We start from the raw sequence: 19,585 nt of genomic DNA, 5'->3' as shown, positions 1-19,585 counted from the left end.
TGAGGAATATGACAGGTTTTACCACTTTGTTTGACGTGTCTTAGTTTTGATTTTGCCACTAAAGTTTGCCTTTTCCCGTTTCAAAGTTCGGTATTTTTGTTATTTTTTGAAACGTTGGATAACATTATGTCGATTCAAAATCAGAATCTGTTTAATTAGACTTCATAATGGTTCAAGAAGTATAATTGGTCGAATGCCACTAAACAAATAAACTAAAGTCTATCACTTTCATTATATACCTTGCTTAAAAAAAAAAGAAGTCGAGGTATCCTATTTTACCTCTGACTGTCTGTCCCATAAATATTTTTTGTCGCTTCTTTCTCAGAAACTACATTATAAGCATTTCTGAAATTTAGTTTAAGGGTTTATATAAGTCAGCCAAACCGTATGATGCGTTTTCAGATTCACCACTCAACAACTTCCTGTTACCTAACTAGTGAATTATTTTAGATAATTTTACATACGATAGCCAGGTTGAAAATTTTATCACATTTTTCTAAAGAACTTCAATACAACGATTTCTGAAAATTTCTTTCAGGGTTTGTATAAGTCAGCTTTACTGTGTAATGCGTTATCAGATTCATCACTTTTGGACAGCTAGAGTAGAAACGCTGTCTTTTTTAATAGCTAAATACAAATCTATAACACAGTCTCTTCGGGATATCATAGTAGAAAGCAGTGCTTCCGATGAGAGGATAAAGGCAATACATACGGTGAACAAAATAAAACTCTTCCCTTAGAAAATTTATAACAAATAATGCTTGATATAAATAATAGATTGACATCAATTGTAAGAAAATGAAACAGGCCAACCAAATAAATCGGACATCAACAAACCTAGTTTCGGAATTGCATGAAGTGAAAAGTACAGTTTCCAAATAGACAAAGATGATAAAAGCCTTAATAATTGGTGTGGTAAACAAGAAACTGAAATAGCTAAAATTATAACAGACAATTTTAACTAAATAAAGATCTTTCACAGCTAAATAAAACTAAGGCAGAAACTGATAGGAATCTACAAGGCATAAGTGACTTTGTGATTTTAAACAGAAATATGACACCCGATACGACTCAGGTTTTCCTATTCAATAGATGTTAGGTTATGTGGAGTTATGCTGTTCAGCCGATAACATAGTATACTATGTTACTATATAGTATCGGGTTATCCTGTTGAATAGAATAACTTAAGAGGAACTATAAGGTCTTTTCGAGCATGCGCAATTCCATTTAGCTAAGCACGCTGCATTCAGCATCACTGTTTTTGGCGGCCATTTATAGATTAAGAAAAAAGATAAAAAGTAAGTGCCCATATTTATAAAAACACCTTTTATCTGTAGGATAGTCTAAATATTTATGATATGTTGAAAGGCTGTTATATTTTTTTTCTTTGACGCCTTACATCGACGCTGGGAACAGTATATCTAACGTTATATGTTCCTGATCGACGGACAGCGTTAAAGCAAAAACAGAAAATATCCTTCCAACAAGACGTTACAAGGTGTCTAGTCCATATAATTATGACGTCTTGAAAGGCTATTATAATTTGTTTCTTTGACGCCTTACGTAGAAGTAATGCGTCAAAGAAAAAAATATATTAGCCTTTCAAGACGTCATAATTATTTGAACTACAAGGTGTCCAGCTAATCATGCCGTCTGCTGCGTGTATTTTTTTTATTTTTCCTTTGTTTTTTTTATCCCACATTGACAAGGAAGGCGTCAAAGCAAACAATAACAATATTAGCCTTCCTTGACTAATTTGTAAGGGTGATTGCAACAGGCACTTGTTTCTACCCATCAGTGTCCATGGAAATAAACGTATTTACACTTTTGGTATTTAGCTGAATCTTGCCTCCGAATGACCTTAGATCTACTCTGAATCACCTTTTGACGTCGAGCAACAATCACTTTTAAATTGTGACGTCAAATATTTTAAATTATGATGTCAAAGTTTACGGGAACCTGTGTGATTTTACGTAATGGCGGACAAATTTGCATACAAGTGTAAATACGTCTATAGTCCAAATCAGTGGCGGATCCAGAAATGTTCATAAATGGGGGCTCACTGGCTGCCTAAGAGTAGGCTGGTTGCTTCATGCTTCAGTGAATCCCTAAGCAACAATAAGAAAAATCTGAAATGGGGTCCCTTCCCCCGAGTCAAATAATTTAACTTTATATATAACTAATATAGTACAAAGGTGTAGATTAGAAATTACACCACTCCAGGCTCTTGTTTTCCACGTAATTAAAATTGCCAATAATTAAGAAGTTCTGGATTGAGTCTGATACCGATACCAATACCAATAGTAATATATATTCACATGTTACCAGTTACCTTATTTGTACGTTCCGCATCTGACAGGCGCACCACAAAACGGTGTATTCAGTATTAATATGCTATATTAATGCACGGGTCATAATCACAGGGTTGACACTAGGCCACATTTTAAAGAATGTCTGTTTCCCCTCCCCGGTTCTACCCTTTGTAAACAGACCAGGAAGGCAGGTTTTTTGGTTGTTTTTTTTTACTGGACGTGCTTGTCATTGCATGGTCACATGAATGGTTTGATTTGTCCAGTCCAGGCCACTTATCAGTTGTTTGTGCTCAATTTGAGTGTATTAATTTAGATTATCAATCCTTCTGCTTTCAAGCACTTTCCAAAAATGGAAACAAATTATTTTCAGGAAAAAAATAATTTTGATTTATTTGTGGAAAATAATATTTTGCCCCGGGTGGGGGGAGGAGAAACAAACATATTTTTAATTTTGGCCCTTCTAAATTGTCAAATTGTTACCTATTATAGTATTTTAATCAGTAAGACTTTTTAAGATAACAATAGGAATACTTAAAAATAAGGCGTATAGGTACAGTTTTCAATTTGTTAGCGGGCATGATGTAAAACAGCGAATCAAAGAATTCAACTTTATTTATAACTAATAAAGGACAATGCTGTTGATTAAAACATACTCCATTCCACATTTGTTCCAGGACCTTTTGTTTTCCAAGTAATTAATATTACCAATGATTGATAAGTTCCAGTTCTACAGGTTCAAATAGAAAGATTTAGATTTGAAAGCAGAGAAAACTGTGCATCTTATAATCATCATGATATATCAGATGACAATACTTATACTTAAATAAGGCTTGCGCATAGTTATATACTTTAATTCAGTCACAGACCCGCGATAACATTGGTGTGTTCTAGTAACTATTAAAAATACACAGGAAAATACATATAATAGTTTTATGAACATTTCATTAAAGATTACTTACATAATATTTATTTGAAATTAACCAATGGCTCTGTAATAACACTGCACAATTAAAATAGCCCATGATTATGATGATTGTCACAATTGTAACATTTGAACATCATGAATTGAATGATATTTTAAGGTTGCAGTGCAAACCATGAATTATTTGAAAAACCACACCTTTTAACAAGGAGTGATCAATTACTTGTTTTACTTCACATTTATTACTTTTTCAGATGAAAAGGATTCACTTAACAACAAAACCACCCAAAATAAAGAGGACTGTTTTTGATGGGGCATCTTCCAAATTCCAAACAAAACATGTCAGGATGACATATAATGGTTCTGATGTTAGTAATAGCAACAATATCAACCAAGAAGTGACTAACCAACTTGCCCAAATAGACTATCCAGCTGACCAATTTGATTTTCAATGTGAAGGTATTTTTGTATTTTATATAATTGTCTGACATTTAGAATTTGTATTCTTGAAGAAGTATTCAAATAAATGTTCTATTAACATAAAATATTTAAGGTAATACAGTTATTCTTATGGATTTTTACCAGATTTTCTACTACAATGTAAACATTTATTGTACTATACACCATTTTCACTATATTTTTTATTATTGCATCTGTGGACAATATCTTGTAAAGATTGCTTGAAATTAGTCGCAAAACGCAATTCACTCTGACTCAAGAAAGATGGCTACTGTTTAAAGTAATTAAAAGTGTTGGATAACAACAACGGTAAAATTGTCTGATTACACATTTTGTATTTTACTTTTATACACCAGTTTACAGGACGTATTATGATATTCTGTGCCTGGTGTGTCTACTCGATCATGTTTAACCAACAAAATGAAAACCACAAATTAAAAACCTGCGGCTGTATGAGTGTTTATTTGTCTTGTTAATTTGCCTGCTTTGTGAACTGATCGAATTACAATGATTATGATAAATTGAATGTTTTTGCAGATAATGTGAACAGTAATCCTGGAAGAATCAATCTTACATACGCAGAAAAAAGGAAAAGGGTAATGGGAGCATGGGACTTGCTGAGAGACAAGCTCATTGAAACCAGGTTGGAGGAACAGTCCCCAGCAACTCATTGTTGTTGCTTTTGTGAATCATCTGTTGATGATGTTATTTTTTGTCAAGATTGTGGTCCCTCAGCATATTACTGTGATACTTGTTGTAAGAGGATTCACCAGAACATTTTGTTCCATAAACCACACCAGTGGAAGGTAAAATATGGCCACAATATATAAATAAAAAAAGATGTGGTATAATTGTTAATGAAACAACTCTCCACAAGCATACAAGAGACCAAATGACAAAGAAATTATTTACTATAGGTTGCTGTACAGCCTTTAACAATGAACAAAGCCCTGAAATGACAATGTAAAACAATTTAAATGAGAAAACTAACAGCCTAATTTTTGTAAAGAAAATGAACGAAAAACATATGTAACACATACCGTAAGCAAACGACAACCATGGAATTACAGGCTCATGACTTGGGTCAGGCACATACAGAATATGGTGGGGTTAAAATGTTATCAATATTATCTCAACCCTCCTCTAACCTGGGACATGTTGTAATAGTTTAACATATGAACGAACTATAAAAATCAGTTGAAAAAGGCTCAAGTCATCAGATGGATAAAAATACAAATGTTACTAGTACAAGTGGACGTGGCCAGGTACTTGTACATCCCGCTACTCGCTACATTGAAGACCTGTCAGTGACCTTCTGCTGTTGTTTTTTCCATGGTTGGGTTGTAATATCTTTGACACATTTCCCATTTCCATTCTCAATTTTATAAATTTTAGTTAGTACAGATTTGAGAGTACTCAGCGTCGCAGTTACTGACAGCTAGTTCAAATCCACTTACAACCAATAAAAGAATCATGCATCTAAGACTAATGTCAGTTTTTCATGTGTTTAAATGTAGTTTAAAAAACTTAACCATGTTAACTGAAAACTAGGATAGAAATGCAATATTGCAGCTTTTAGAAATGTTTAAAAATTGATATACTTTGCAATGCTTTTTGAGGTTATCTAATGAATATCATAAAACCGTTAATAAGTTTTAAACATTGTGAAGTTATTACTCACTATTTTCAATAAGAATGTTCAAATGCTTAAAATGTACACACAAAAAAAACACCATGAAATTCATTGAAAAATTGTTAAGACGAGATTGGTCTAATCGCCTTCAAGATACAATGTATATTGATCCAAAGATTTTTTATTCCATAAAAAAGAATAGGTTTGTTTGTCCAAACGCTACCTACCCAGAAAAAAGCTGCCTACTCAAATTCTTTTATTATCCTGATTTGAAGAAGTTTTTTTTTTAATCAGATAGACATGAAGACTAATAAACACCAGATACTTCAATTTCTTTTTCGCCTACCTACCTACTCACTGTCTCAACCTTTGAAACCAAAAAAAATTTAATTGTGACATTGCCCTGTACTAATATATATTTTTCAGGTTTATATTTAATCGTATTAACCTCATACAATAATACTATAGTTTATATACATACTTTACCTCTATTACAGCAAACCATGTATGTACCTATTCAAATGACTAATGAACTTGCCAGGAAAGACCACATTTGTGAATCATCATACTCTACTTCCATATATGCTGTTGATGTAAAGGGTAAATATTTTTTTAAGCTGCCCCAAAATAAATGTTCCAAATAATGGGTTCTGTATGGTTACTTTAGTATCCTCTTTTTCTTGATTGAAATTAACTTTATACAGATGAAATAATAATTTTGAAGGGGAAGAAACTGGATTTATTACTCTTTAGAGCCTCTAGTTTTTCTTTATTTAATATTTTTTTCTCATTTTGCAGGTTTACAACATACATGTAAAATCCAGCTATGCAGATGTGAAGATCCTGCTGTCACTTTTTTGCGTTACAGCTTATGGCCAGCTACACCTACAAGCCCTAAAATTGGCTTTGATCTCAGATTTATGGAGCTATTGTCTGTTTTGCAACTTGAGTGCTGTTTACCTGCAAAATCTTTTTGTGATGCTTTAGATACTATGCACTCTAACTACATCAAATTAATCTCCAACGTTGTAAGTTAATTTTAACAGTTTTCTGATGTTGGAAAGTGTTTTGTCTCTGACATTACTCATTTGTTAGAAATGCATCAATATAGACCATAAAAATGTTGATATATTTTAAAATTATTTATTGTCACAATGTGCTGTCTAGATGTAGAAAAAAGATGGGAATTGTGGACTAGAATGTAAAGATATTTGGTTCACATTAAGTTTGTAAAAAAATGCTGGTATACCCTGTATATTGTGGGTACATTAAGATTTGTTTTCAACCTCATCAATGTATATTGTAAATACTTGGTATAAAACATAAGAATAACATCTTTCAAATAGAACACCTAAATTATTATATCAATATAGCTTCTTGCGATCATTGGTTTAGTTTTACTCACTGTTTCACGCTACCGCCACTTCCCTTTGCTCAAAGCGAAAACAAGTCGCCCTGTTGTTTACAATACTCGCTTTCAGTAGCTTAGTTACACCATCAGACATTTGTTAAAACCTTGATTTTTTTATTGATAATAAAAGAAATTCAAACATAAACAATTCATTTTCTTAAGAAAAGAGGTTACAGCATTGACTTTACAGTGTGTAGCAGGTTACTTCATTTGAATCTGTTTTAATAAAATTCTCTTCTCTTTTCTTTTTAGGAAAAAAACATATATAGAGCTGTGGTTGGTGATTGCCTCACTGAGTACAATTACCATAGGTATTCACTGAATACCCGAGCAAACATAACAGAATCTTCTTTTGCCACAGAATGTCCGATATGTGTTAAGGTAAGTTTCTAAAATAAGTTTATATTATTTCTTTTTTGAATTGATTTGTTCCAACTAACTTTAACTTATCATATCATTTTGAAAATTGTTTTAACGATTTAATTTTGAGTTCTATATGACTTTATAATCTTTTCATGCTTAATTATTTTTATTAAATTTGAGATTCTTTACCTTGACATGTTGAAAAATTCAATAAATGGTCAACTAATGAATTACAAAATCTAGATTATAGTTTGATAAAATATATGAACACCTTTAAAGTTGTTTTTTATACTCTAAAGACCGCTAAAAAATCAAGAATTGATACATTCTAATGAATAGAGGCTGTAAAGTTTTAATTTTGTATTAATTTTTATTGATATTTCTGCCTTTTCTGCAAGAGATATCTCCCTTTTCAATGCAAATCTCCATAGGAATTTTATATGGTGATTATTTTAGTTTTCCTAAAGTTAGATTTTTTGGGACTTTTTTCTGTGTATATTTGGTGTATAATGCTAAAGATTATAAAACTTAAAAATCTTCTGTTGCAATTACTTTCGGGTTAGGGTAAAATTTATGCTAGATTGACTGGACTAATGGATGCTATTCCAAATTTTAGGTGTAACACCACTAATTTGGGCCCAGCCAGAAAGCACATACCAGAAAGTAGTACATATTTAACACAAAATAGTTCCTACACATGGTCATAACTTTCAAAATATTTAGAATATTTTATTAATTTTGGTATCAAATGAAAGCTGCATGACTGGTGATCATTGAAGAACATTTTTTGACTGATAAATTTGAATAATAAAAAAATGGCATGAAATTTAAAAAGGAGGGTACATTTTGCCTTTTTGTCAGATTGGAAGAATCTGTTTTGGTACATCTGAAGTTCCGGGAACCAGTTCTTTCTTATATGCCATGATTTTTTCAGTACAGGACACCAGAAGGTGTTGCTTTGACATGTAATGATTGTCACTTTATTTGAACTTAAGTTAAAAGAGATGTGACACTTGAAATTGAGGAATTTAACATAGAAAGTAATGGGGCCATTTATTAGTGGTGTACTTCCTTTAGATTAACCTCTTGCCATTTTAGCCCCAGTTAAAATAACGATAGGCTATATATATTAACATACATGTATGCAGTTTACCTTTTTTCTCTCTAACAAAACAATTATACCCAGTCATTCCTTTGAGGTATAATGTCCGTGGCTGTGCTTCATATTTCCTTCCCTCCACGACTTTTTTATAATTGCCAATCCAGTCCTTAAATTAATAGTATAAAATAAATTTAATCAAGCACATATGACTCCAAAATGACAAAGGTGAAATTGTAAAAAAATCAAATTAGACTTTTAGTATCTCACAATTATTAAGCTATTTTATCTGATTGGTTACATGTTATGTAGAATCATTCAAGGTATATAAGGTCCATAATCAATTTTATTAATATGGATATATTTTTATAGTTTTTTTTCTGATTTTATTAGAATGACGCTATAAATTATCTATGTATATGAACGTAGATAACGAATTAATCCCCGGTCTTAGTTTGAATTGGGAGAGTTTAAGGGAAATTTGGGTATAAAGTGTTACGTGAAAACAATGTTTTTTTTATTATCTAAAATAGTTTAATTGAAATTTGGAAATTTGACATTTTTTTTACAAGGTGTAGGGTACTTACCTTTGGTCGAACTCTACAGGTAGTCAAATTTAAGACATTTTTTAATTCTGAGATAGAGAAACTGGATGGAGTCAAATTTGGCGCTCAATGTTGTGAGAGTTATGTCATAGATGGTGTGATGTGACTAACGTCAAAGTGGGTCATTTGCATAGCTAGGTCAGTAGTCCCATCCCTTCAATGTGGCAGTCAAGTGATGCATTTAATGAAATGAGTGTAAATGATTGGCATAATAGGACAAATCATTAATGAATTATTAAAATATTCAAATTACAGTCATCATGAATAATCTACAGCGTTTTATATTTCACAAGCGTGAAGTTCCCTGGTATAATAGTAAGCAATGTCCAGGAATATGGGTTAGCAACACCCAGGGGCTATGGGTTTTGTAATGACGTGCGTTAACCAATCAAAATCATAGAAATATATTAAGACGGGGATAATATTTAATAGGTATGAATTTATTAATTGTTTGTTCAAGATTGATATTGCATGTGAGCAAATGCATGTACACTGTATTGTAAAATGACACAATGATACAACATACATGTGAATTCCATCAAAACAGTTGAATAAAATATCAAAATCAGAAAAACTATTAACATGTGTAAACTTTGAATTAATATATATGACTGGATACACCATCTACACAGTGTTTTGGTATTAATCCAAATCCAAATCCTTTGTTACAGTTTGAAAGCCTAGTTAAAAATGAAAATTTAAAGTCCCCATTGCCAAGTTGGCATATAAATTAAATTACCTTGATAACCTGTAACGGCAGTCCTGTTCTTTCAACAGCCTTGTTGTGCAGCGCACTGCTTGTTATACCTTTGGAGTCCATGCCTTGGGCAAACAGCTCCTTCAAAATATCCTTGGTCTCCTCTGATAAGTTTGTTTTCTGAAAAATATTTACACTGTGAGTGGTTTTAGTATTAACTTTATCATGTTTATATTGAATACATTTCATATCGAGGTGAAACCTTGTGTCAAAGGAACCTGAAAGTAATGCTATTAAACAAGCATTTGTTCACTTATCTACATTGGCTAGAGGAATAGGGAGACGGTTCAGATCTCATAAACATGTTAAACCTGCTGCAATTTTGCGCCTGTCCCAAGTCAGGAGCCTCTGGCCTTTGTTAGTCTTGTATGATTTTTAATTTTAGTTTCTTGTATATAATTCAGAGTTTAGTATGATGTTCATTATCACTGAACTAGTATACATATTTATTAAGGGGCCAGCTGAAAGACACCTCTGGTTGCAGGAGTTTCTTGATACATTGAAGACCCATTGGTGGCCTTTGGCTGTTGTCTGCTTTATGGACGGGTTGTTGTCGCTTTGACACATTCCTCATTTCCTTTCTCAATTTTATTTGTTACTGGTTTTATCAATGAAAAGAATATTACATAATTATAAAGAAAATATGGTTATCAAATTATATAAATAATATTTCTAATATCAGCATGATAAGGTCATCCATAAAAAAATATTTTACAAGCTTAAGCGACTCTTTTACACATTCCGAATCCGAATCCGAAGCCGAAGAAGAAGAAGTTGCTGTTTTTCTAACCACTATTAGAATACTATAGATGCAATTTGTTTTAATCTTAATTTTCAAACTTAGTGCAGTAGTAGAATCTTTATTTTTATAAATGCAACAAATCATATCATTGGTCATTGTGTCAAGTTTAAGAGTAAATTAAGATAATTAAAGCAATTAGAAATAAAGGCCTCAAGAGTCAAGATGTTTTCCTCTGCTCAGTTAATTCTGAGTATTATTTTAGATGTCAACACAGCCATAGTTCCTATTAAGTGGTAAGTTTGTTATAATAAGGCTTATATCCCTATAAACTATAAATGAGGATGTGGATAGGATTTAAAGAAGAAAAAAATAATGGGGTGGGTGGACATAAAGGGCAGAAAATATCATTTGTAGATAATAGTAATTCAAGTGATTACATAATAGCCAGTGTTTTAAAGATATCAAAGGTGTCACATATATATGCATAATGAAATTAACATATGACATGACAATTGAATAAGGAATAATTGTATGTTTAACTGATGATGCCATTGATGCAACACTGTGATTGTCATAAAGAAAGTTTTGAATTTTCTGATGTTTTTTCCTTAACATTGCTTAAGGGAACTATGCTGTCTCAGCATTTAAACAAACTCTTTACTTTCTTCTATGTTTTCTTTTAACTATATCTTTTCAGGTCTTAGTAGTATATTTTAGTGTCTATAGTATATGTTATTAAGATGGTATTTCTGCAAATCCTCCCTCCACACTTCCTATATTGATATTTAGGTATTCAGTCTTTGTGTACTTTCTCTTACTAGATTAAAAACTTTTTCAGATAGCACCTGTACAGCTCTCTAACTGTCAAAGTGCTTGCCTAGTACAAAAATGTATAAGTGTTTGTACCAGAAGATATATCTGTTAAAAATTGTATTGCCCATATATATGGTAGTGACAATGGTACTAATCTACCTAAAAAAAGTTACAATACTGGTACAAAATTTGTATATCAGTATTGTGGACAATACTGGTATACATGTACCAGTATTGCAATTACCAACTACAGGAGATCTAAGATAAAGAATAATATGTGAAAACAATTAACACTACAGAAATGAAAAGTTTTTCACCCCCATTAACAAAAACAAGTACGCGTGATTTAACATACGAATGTGGATAGTACCCCCCCCCCCCCTTTTTCCATTGTCAGAAACTACTGTCTGTGAGTAAACGGTTAATTCTATATATGATGGTTTAATATGTAATTTTTCAAAGGTTTGTAAGAAAATAAGCTTCCCGTTTAAAATCCATTGGAGGCCCTCCGATAAACCGCAACTCATATTTTTTGTAGCGGACACTTTCCTATTACTGGATGTCCGCCATTTTGACTTAACGGTCACGTGACAAAAGTAAAAATCCCGCCGCGGACAAATTCTTAGCATTTTACTGGAAAACATTTTAAAATCATGTAATAAATCTATAATATTAATAGATTTTTGTATGCGAGCATCATTGGTTGCAAGCGTCTATTTTTTTTCAATTTCAATTGCTACGAAGTTTCTAGAAAGTAGTTGCATAGTCTGCATATAGTGCATCCAGTACGCACAAAGGAAGCAACGTTCATATATCATTATTATAACAAGAAAATCTGCTTAGTTCATAGTACCATTATAGGGTATGGATAACGCAGCACTGCAACATCACATTTCAGTCTGCAATAAAGGTGGGCACAGGTTCAGCCCTGTAATATTTCAAATATCTCTAGTCGGACAGATGATAAAACATTAAAATAGCTTACCGACATGTCTACTGTAGTTGAGATGGACGAGAAATAAAAGGAAAACTTAATGAAACTTGAACGTGCTTTTTATGTAATTTGAAAATGGCTAATGTTAGAACTCTTTGAAAAGCATGCTGGGAAACTGCAATTGATTGGTTATAATTGCTGCATGAAATCATTCTATTCAACAGGATAACCCAATACTATATAGTAACATAGTATACTATGTTATCGGCTGGACAGCATAACCCCACATAACCTAACATCTATTGAATAGGAAAACCCCAGTTGCATCGGGTGAATATGAACAAAACGCCAAAGATGTTAAATATGTTTAAACAACAGTGACTCAAGTAAAAAAAGATGTAAACGATCTTAGACATGAAATAATACTATAACACTGACCATGGATCCATCAGGTTTAGTAATGACGTCATAATTTGGGTGTGCAGTCTCAGAAAAGTGTCGTTTAATTCTGGTACCTTTGATAACTGTTTACAGAAGACGACAAAACTGATGTTGCTATATATGTCATGTATGTCTGACTCATATGACACAAATGTTGAAGATTCAGAATGAATTTAATAACCTGGTAACACAAGAAATGGACCGTGGCTTGCTGTCGAAGAGCCAAATTATTTTGTTAAAGACAGAGTGTCACCTTTCAGTTCATATCATGATCCTGTTGGCTTTGACTTAAATTTAACTTGTGTGAATATTTTGAGAAATTCATTTATGAAAATGATAACATTGTGTTTGATATTTAAGTAGAAGAAACAAAAAGGTATGATACAACCACCTTACACGCTTTTAAGCTTAATCCACAAGCAAGAGGAAACAACTAGAAATCAGTGCTATTTTTGCTTTAATGTTAGTAATGGGAATTGTATAAAGGAAACCTTTAATTTATTCCCTTCCCGATTATGTCCAGAAACAGATTTCATGAAATTTTGAGATTTTTTGCGTTACAATGACAATGGTTTAGCAGTCGACAGAGGCAAAGCTTGTCAATTTCATAAAGTTCCAGTATTATAAAAAAAAATTAACAGACCTTTTGAGGAAAATTACAGGTTAGAGAAAGTAGAAAAAAATACTTATGTATGTTTGGAGGTACTTGGAATATCTCTAGTAAATATTGCACAAATGTCTCAAGTGTTTCATAGCATATCTCATCATTGCTTCTATTGTTATCAAAGGGACCATGATTGTAGTTTAATTCGCCAGACGCGCGTTTCGTCTACATTAGACTCATCAGTGACGATTAGATTTAAATTAAGCCAACAAAGTACAAAAAAAAGTCGAAAAAGCATTAATGACCCGATGGTTCAAAAAGTTGTGTCAAATTCGGCTAAGGTAATCTATTTTTGAGACAGAAAATCCTTAGTTTTTCGAAACATTCAAAAGATTTGTTAACATTACATTTATAAAAATTACCAAATACTTGATATGCATGTCAACATCGAAGTGCTAACTACTGGGCTGGTGATATCCTGGGGGCTAAAACGTGCACCAGCAGTGGCAATGACCAAGTGGTGTAAATATTTACCAAAGGTATCAGATTTATTAATTCAATACACAAGACGCGCATTTCGTCTACATAAAGACTCATCAGACGCTCAGATCTAACTAGTTTTAAATCAAAATAAGTACAAAGTTGAAGAGCATTAGTGATCCAAAATTCCAAATAGTTCTGAAACTGCATTTGGTTCTACGTAATGAACATTTACAAGTGTAAACAAATCTTATGTACAGGTAGTTAAACAAGGTGTACAGCTGAGAACAAATTCTAATGTCAGTGTAAATTACGTTAAACTAATCGTAAACATTGATGATTGATTGTTAGTTGCTTAACGTCCAGTGGCAAATATTTCATGCATATTCAGGACGAGAACAAGTTCACAATACATACAATAGGTAGGTTGATACAATAGAGGCCATCTGGGATGATGGTCGGAGAAATTTGGACTGCCACTGGAAAAGGAGGGTATATTGGATATGGACAGAAATTTTGCCTTGCAACAGGCCACCTACGGACCCTCAAAGAGTTGTTGCAAGGGTTCTTAACGTGCAAAGAGCGTGGCACTCTCTTTACAAGAGGCATCGGATTTAACGTCCCCCTTCTGACCGGACGTGACTGCGAACTTGATACATCCCGCACAGCCAAACGGACGGCCCACTTCGGCAAGCGTTTTACTGCCGGTCGGGAGAAGACCAAGTGACCATATTTCTATACCCCAGTCACCCTTGGGGATCTAATCGTAAACATGTTTACTGTACATGGCGTCTGGTGTGAACACGGACATGCAATGGTAATTGATTGTGCTATCTCACCTCATATCAAAACATCCGGTGAATTTAGCCAAGACTTAACCCAGGCAGTTAAAATTGAAGAGAGATGCAGTAACACTTCAACTGAAATGTTTAATGTTATAAAATTTTGAGTTGTAATAACAAAGGGGGGAATGAAGATTTAAATTCAAATCCAGTTATAGATAATTGTATTGATGACAGTTTGGAAATAGTTGACACTGATCTTAAAACAGCGATGGTGGATGTTGTAATTGATAGGGTCAGGTCGGTAACTTTGAGCGATCCTCTTAGTATTGAAGGTGAAAAGGTCAAGGTTGTAGTTGATACAGGTGCAGAAGTAACTGTGATGAGTGAATCTTTATTTTTTTTAAATACCGGAAGCTAAGCGTCCATCATTACAAGAGGCGTAACGTAATTTGGTGGTTGCTGAAGCGGGTAAAAGGATGAAAACTTTAGGTGTAGCAGAAGTTTCTGTTGAAATAGGACCATTAAGATTTTTGTCATAGGTGATGATTTTTTATTAGGCTGTGATGTTATTGATGAAAAAGACATTACTATTAATACAAAAAGGGAAATGATTGTGATGTGCAGAGAAGATCAGACAATGTAGCTAGAATTTTATTAAAAGAGACTGTAGCTATCCCTCCTAATTCAGAAGTAATTTGAGAAGGTCATGGGGTAAATTGTGAGAGTATAGATACTATGTATGGTAGTATTGAACCAGTGATAGAGGACGAGAGAGAAAAAATAGAAGCCAGATGACTTGTGGATCCTTTTCATGATAATATTCCTGTGAGATTAGTAATTTATTTTAGACAGTTCTCCTGTGAAGATCCGTAAGAATTATTTGTTAGGGGAAATTCATTCTGTTGTTAAGTATGACAATTTTGTATATAAAGATAGACATAGTAGTAATGTTTCCAGTTCATCTGAAGGAATAAGTAATTGGGTTGAAATCGGTAAAGGTATTAGTCAGGGGAGTCTGATTGAACCCCTTAATATTCCTGATGATTTTTAATGTTTAAAAGTTTCTTGTGTAGACACTATTAACAGTGGAGTTCAGGCTGACACTCCGAAAGTACCGGATTATTTAAAGGATCTATATGAAAAGAGTTGTATCAAACTGAGTAATTCTAAATAAAAAATAAGTTGGCTGAGGTTTTGATAAAGGTTTATGAACCCTTCTGTAGCCATTTTGGTACGAATTTTTCAAACCTAAATTCTATCAAAACTACAGATATAATGAATAATAGAGATAGGCCATTTAGTACACATTCCATGGCGAAACTTGATGCAAAGCATTATTTTTTACTGTTTCATTGCATTTGATCGAAAAAGAGGACTTTGTGGCAAATAAATCAAGATTTTTATAGAAAATCCACAGCCTTTAATACAGAGAGTTTTGTTATAAAATTTGAAACATATATTACTCACTTGATTTTCTATGATGTGCTAGTGTTTACTTTTTACAAAAAGTTCCATGCAACCTGTAAATTCCAAAATACCTCGTGCTGAGTCACTAAAGTCGAGCGCACCCTAAAAGGTGTACTTGATTTAGGCCATATTTATATTTGTTTTAACCAATAACTACATTTATAAACTTGTTTCAAGGAAATCAATGCTAGCACTGCATGCAATAATCCTATATCTATCAGTCATCAAATTGCCAAATATGAGAATACAAGGATAAAGGCTGTGCATTTTCTATAAAAAAAAATTATTTGTGTGCCACAAAGTCCTCTTTTTCTATTAAATGCAATGGAACAGTAAAAAATAATGCTTTGCAACAAGTTTCCCCTTTGCATATGTTCAAAATGGCCCATCTCTATTATTCAATATATCTGTAGTTTTGATACAATTGAAGTTTGAAAAGTTCGTACAAAAATGGCTACAGAAGGGTACATAAACCTTAAAATCAGAATGCTTTTGCTAAGAATAAAACTGATTTAGGTACTTGTTTATTAATTGAACATAAAATTGAAACAGCAGGGGAATGTTATAATGTAACTTGGGGAAACCGTAGTCGTGATTTTATTTAAAAAAGGAAAAATACCTTTATCCAGACAAACTGTGTCCGTGTTGTAAGAGGTGAATGGGGATTATACCGTGTATATTAAACGAAGTTGTTGTTCAAACCACTGCAACTCAAACTGATGACAAATATGAGGACCATGAAAAGTTATAGAAACAACACAACAAAGAAATTAATGACCTAGCAGACTATATAATAAGATTAGAAAGGAGGCTGTCAACAAAAGACCAGACCAAGAAATTATGCAGTTAAAAAGGCAATTGAAGAATAACGAACCGTTCATTCAAGGATTTAATGAAATGTGGGAAGATCAGGTGAGGGAGAAGAATGTACAAAGAGACAGGAGTGGAGGAGAGGAGTAGCAATATGATTTAAGGAAAATGTGATGATCCAAAAAGCCCTGATTATATACCTTTTGTGAAAATAGGATATGATAATTGTGGTGATAATGCAGTTTCATCTTTTAAAGGTGTTGACAGGTATGATTAAAACAATTGGACAAAGTTACACGGGTGTTCAATTGTCCGATTACAAGAAATTATCGGGTCGATAAAATTCATATTATGTGACCCAATAAATTCTGGATTTAGACAGTTGAACAGTACATGTGTAACAAATATATCCTGATTTTGTTATATTACATATTGTTATATTCAAAATTCAATTGTTTGGACAATATCAACCAAATAAAATTAGATATTTAATGAAAAAATAGAAACTATGAGGACTATAGAGCAACAAACTATTAGGTCAATGTTATTCTCCATTGTTGAAGCATATGATAAAAAGATTATAACATGTAATCTTTTATATTGCATGTGTTATCCCCCTTGGTCAATATCAGATAGGCTGATATTAAAGTTAAACCTAGGGCTGATAATACATGCCATATAAAGGATGCCATGTAATAATCTGTTATTTTATCTTCTTTATCTTTGTAATAATATTCCAATTCACAGTTTTCATTTTACATACCATTATATACTAGTATATAGTTTATAGCTTGTTGTAATCAATTATTTAGATATAACAAATAGATGTGGGGATATGTGGTGTGGGTGCCAATGAGACAACTTCCTATCAAAGTCACATTTTGTCGATTAAACATTAAACACAACATATAGAAGATATCCGTGTTATCAGTTATGTAATTTGATACGTGTCAAACGGTTCATTGATTTTCGGCATGTAAAAAAAAAACCAGGCACGTGTCTAAATAATGATGAATATCTCGTTTATTTAGGATTATTTTCCTATAAAATTTGAAATTTATGCATTTAATATAAATCTCTACAATAATTTGAAAAGAAATTACATGTAACAGCACCGCATGTAGTCCTTAGTGACATGTTATAAGTCCTTGGTGCACTTAGTACTCCTTAGCGCACTTAGTACTCCTTAGCAGTGTTTAGACGCACCCCTGCTGTACCCCTATTTTTTACATTTTTACTCTGAGTATTTTTGTTTTGTTCATGCATCGTTGACAATGTATGGAATTTGATGCGACTGTCATACAAGTGAGAGATTTAGCTAGGTATAAAACCAGGTTCAGTCCACCATTTTCTACATTAGAAAATGCTTGTATCAAGTCAGGAATATGACAGTTGTTATCCATTCGTTTGATGTGTTTGGACTTTTGATTCTGGACTTTCCTTTTTGAATTTACCTCGGAGTTCAGTATTGTTGTGTTTTTACTTTTTATAAAAGTAAACCATTATTCATTTCTGAGTATACATGTAGGTCATTGTATAATTTTATTGATAGATTTGAAAATAATGAGTGTCAATGAGACAACTCCCTATCAAAGTCGCACTTTATAAAAGTTAACCATTATTCAAATAGACATTTTCGGAAAGTGTTTTAAACTTTTATGTTTATATTTATGATGACATTTACAGATAATTCTAGAGGGGTCATTTCAAAGTGTACAATTGAAAATAACTCAAATATATTTTTTTTATTGAAATCAACGAAACAAGTCATTACGCCTGCATAAAAAAGCAGCACAAATATTTACTATATGACGAAGTGTTCTCCTCGGATGTCTCCAAAGACTTCCCATAACTCTATAATTCTTCAGTTGAACGGCAAACGATTTAATGGCTTCTACGTTCAAGACATTGGTCACGTGATAAAAGGTCAGAGTTTACGATTTTTTTGTAAACGTGCATGCCTCGTGGTTTTTGGACTCATATCGTCTTATTTGTACTCGTACATTAATAAAAACCAAAGTGTTCAATTCTAGATTGAATACGCTTTCTTATTTTATATAATTATAATAAAAAAGTATTGTTAAAATGTTATAAATTCACGAGCGAAGTGAAACTTTTTTTCTGAAAATTTGCGTAGGTCCACGGAAAATCCTTAATAAATCCTTAAATAGGTTTGGTAACGTGTTGAGAGGTATAAAATATGAAGTAAAACCATTTTTTGCTCCTTGTAATACAATATCAGATTACAAAAACCCCGGATACGCAATTCTGTCAGATTATTCGTGGCGAAGCGGAGATCAAAGGGAGATAACTCGGTACGCGCATCGTAGGAAATTGCAAGTTCACAACAGTAAATATGAGTAAAATTAATGATTGCAGATCTATTTCGACGAGTTCTTGAATACCTTTCAATATTTAATGTTTCTCTACTGTTGTAACATTAAAATAGTCATGGAAAGGTTGAATATGACATTTTTTTCAAGTTCTTACAGGTTTTTGAACACTTCCAAAGAAGACAATTACCATTTTATATCAGACTGACTCTCTGAAACTTGAATATATTGTATATATATATATATTCTAAAACACCCTTTTAGTAGATAGAAGGATACAAGATGGGTTTATCAGTCATTTGTCAGAAGAACCTATGTAACAATAGAAGCAGAAGTAGAAGATTATATTTAAACAAAAATATGGATAAAAAAGGAAATATAGTCTTTAAAATTGTGACCATTACCATAGATTGAAAATAAAATCAATCTGCAGTAGCCAGAAGTACGTGTACAATTTTTGTTTTATTATAGCTGCTTTAAGATACAGTTGCAGATCTCAGGGAGTCTGATGATTGTAACCTCCTCTTTTTATGGAAGATTAATGCATTTGAATGGGATCATGCATATAGTTGGAACCCTCCTTTTTATCCTTGGTTGAGAATAACACCACTTATG

The 19,585-nt window shown here is 32.6% G+C and overlaps 2 protein-coding genes across 2 annotated transcripts; one reads left to right on the top strand and one right to left on the bottom strand.

Moving 5' to 3' along the window:
* Nucleotides 1–1,179: 1,179 nt before the first annotated feature.
* LOC134726396 (uncharacterized) lies at nt 1,180–7,722 on the top strand. Its single transcript, XM_063590795.1, has 7 exons — nt 1,180–1,298; nt 3,489–3,693; nt 4,231–4,499; nt 5,824–5,926; nt 6,125–6,354; nt 6,990–7,118; nt 7,717–7,722. The coding sequence occupies exons 2-7, from the start codon at nt 3,489–3,491 to the stop codon at nt 7,720–7,722; spliced, it is 942 nt and encodes a 313-aa protein (XP_063446865.1). The 5' UTR covers nt 1,180–1,298.
* Nucleotides 7,723–8,165: 443 nt separating this feature from the next.
* On the bottom strand, nt 8,166–11,420 carry LOC134725060 (uncharacterized). Its single transcript, XM_063588560.1, has 2 exons — nt 9,544–11,420; nt 8,166–8,368 (listed from the first exon to the last, which is right to left on the bottom strand). Exons 1-2 carry the CDS (start codon nt 9,748–9,750, stop codon nt 8,195–8,197), a joined length of 381 nt encoding a protein of 126 aa, XP_063444630.1. The 5' UTR covers nt 9,751–11,420; the 3' UTR covers nt 8,166–8,194.
* Nucleotides 11,421–19,585: the final 8,165 nt, after the last annotated feature.

This window comes from Mytilus trossulus, chromosome 7 (genome assembly GCF_036588685.1).
Source record: "Mytilus trossulus isolate FHL-02 chromosome 7, PNRI_Mtr1.1.1.hap1, whole genome shotgun sequence".
NCBI classification, from domain to species: domain Eukaryota; kingdom Metazoa; phylum Mollusca; class Bivalvia; order Mytilida; family Mytilidae; genus Mytilus; species Mytilus trossulus.
The sequence above is the reverse complement of the archived record's forward strand: the minus strand, read 5'-3'. Positions and strand labels throughout refer to the sequence as shown.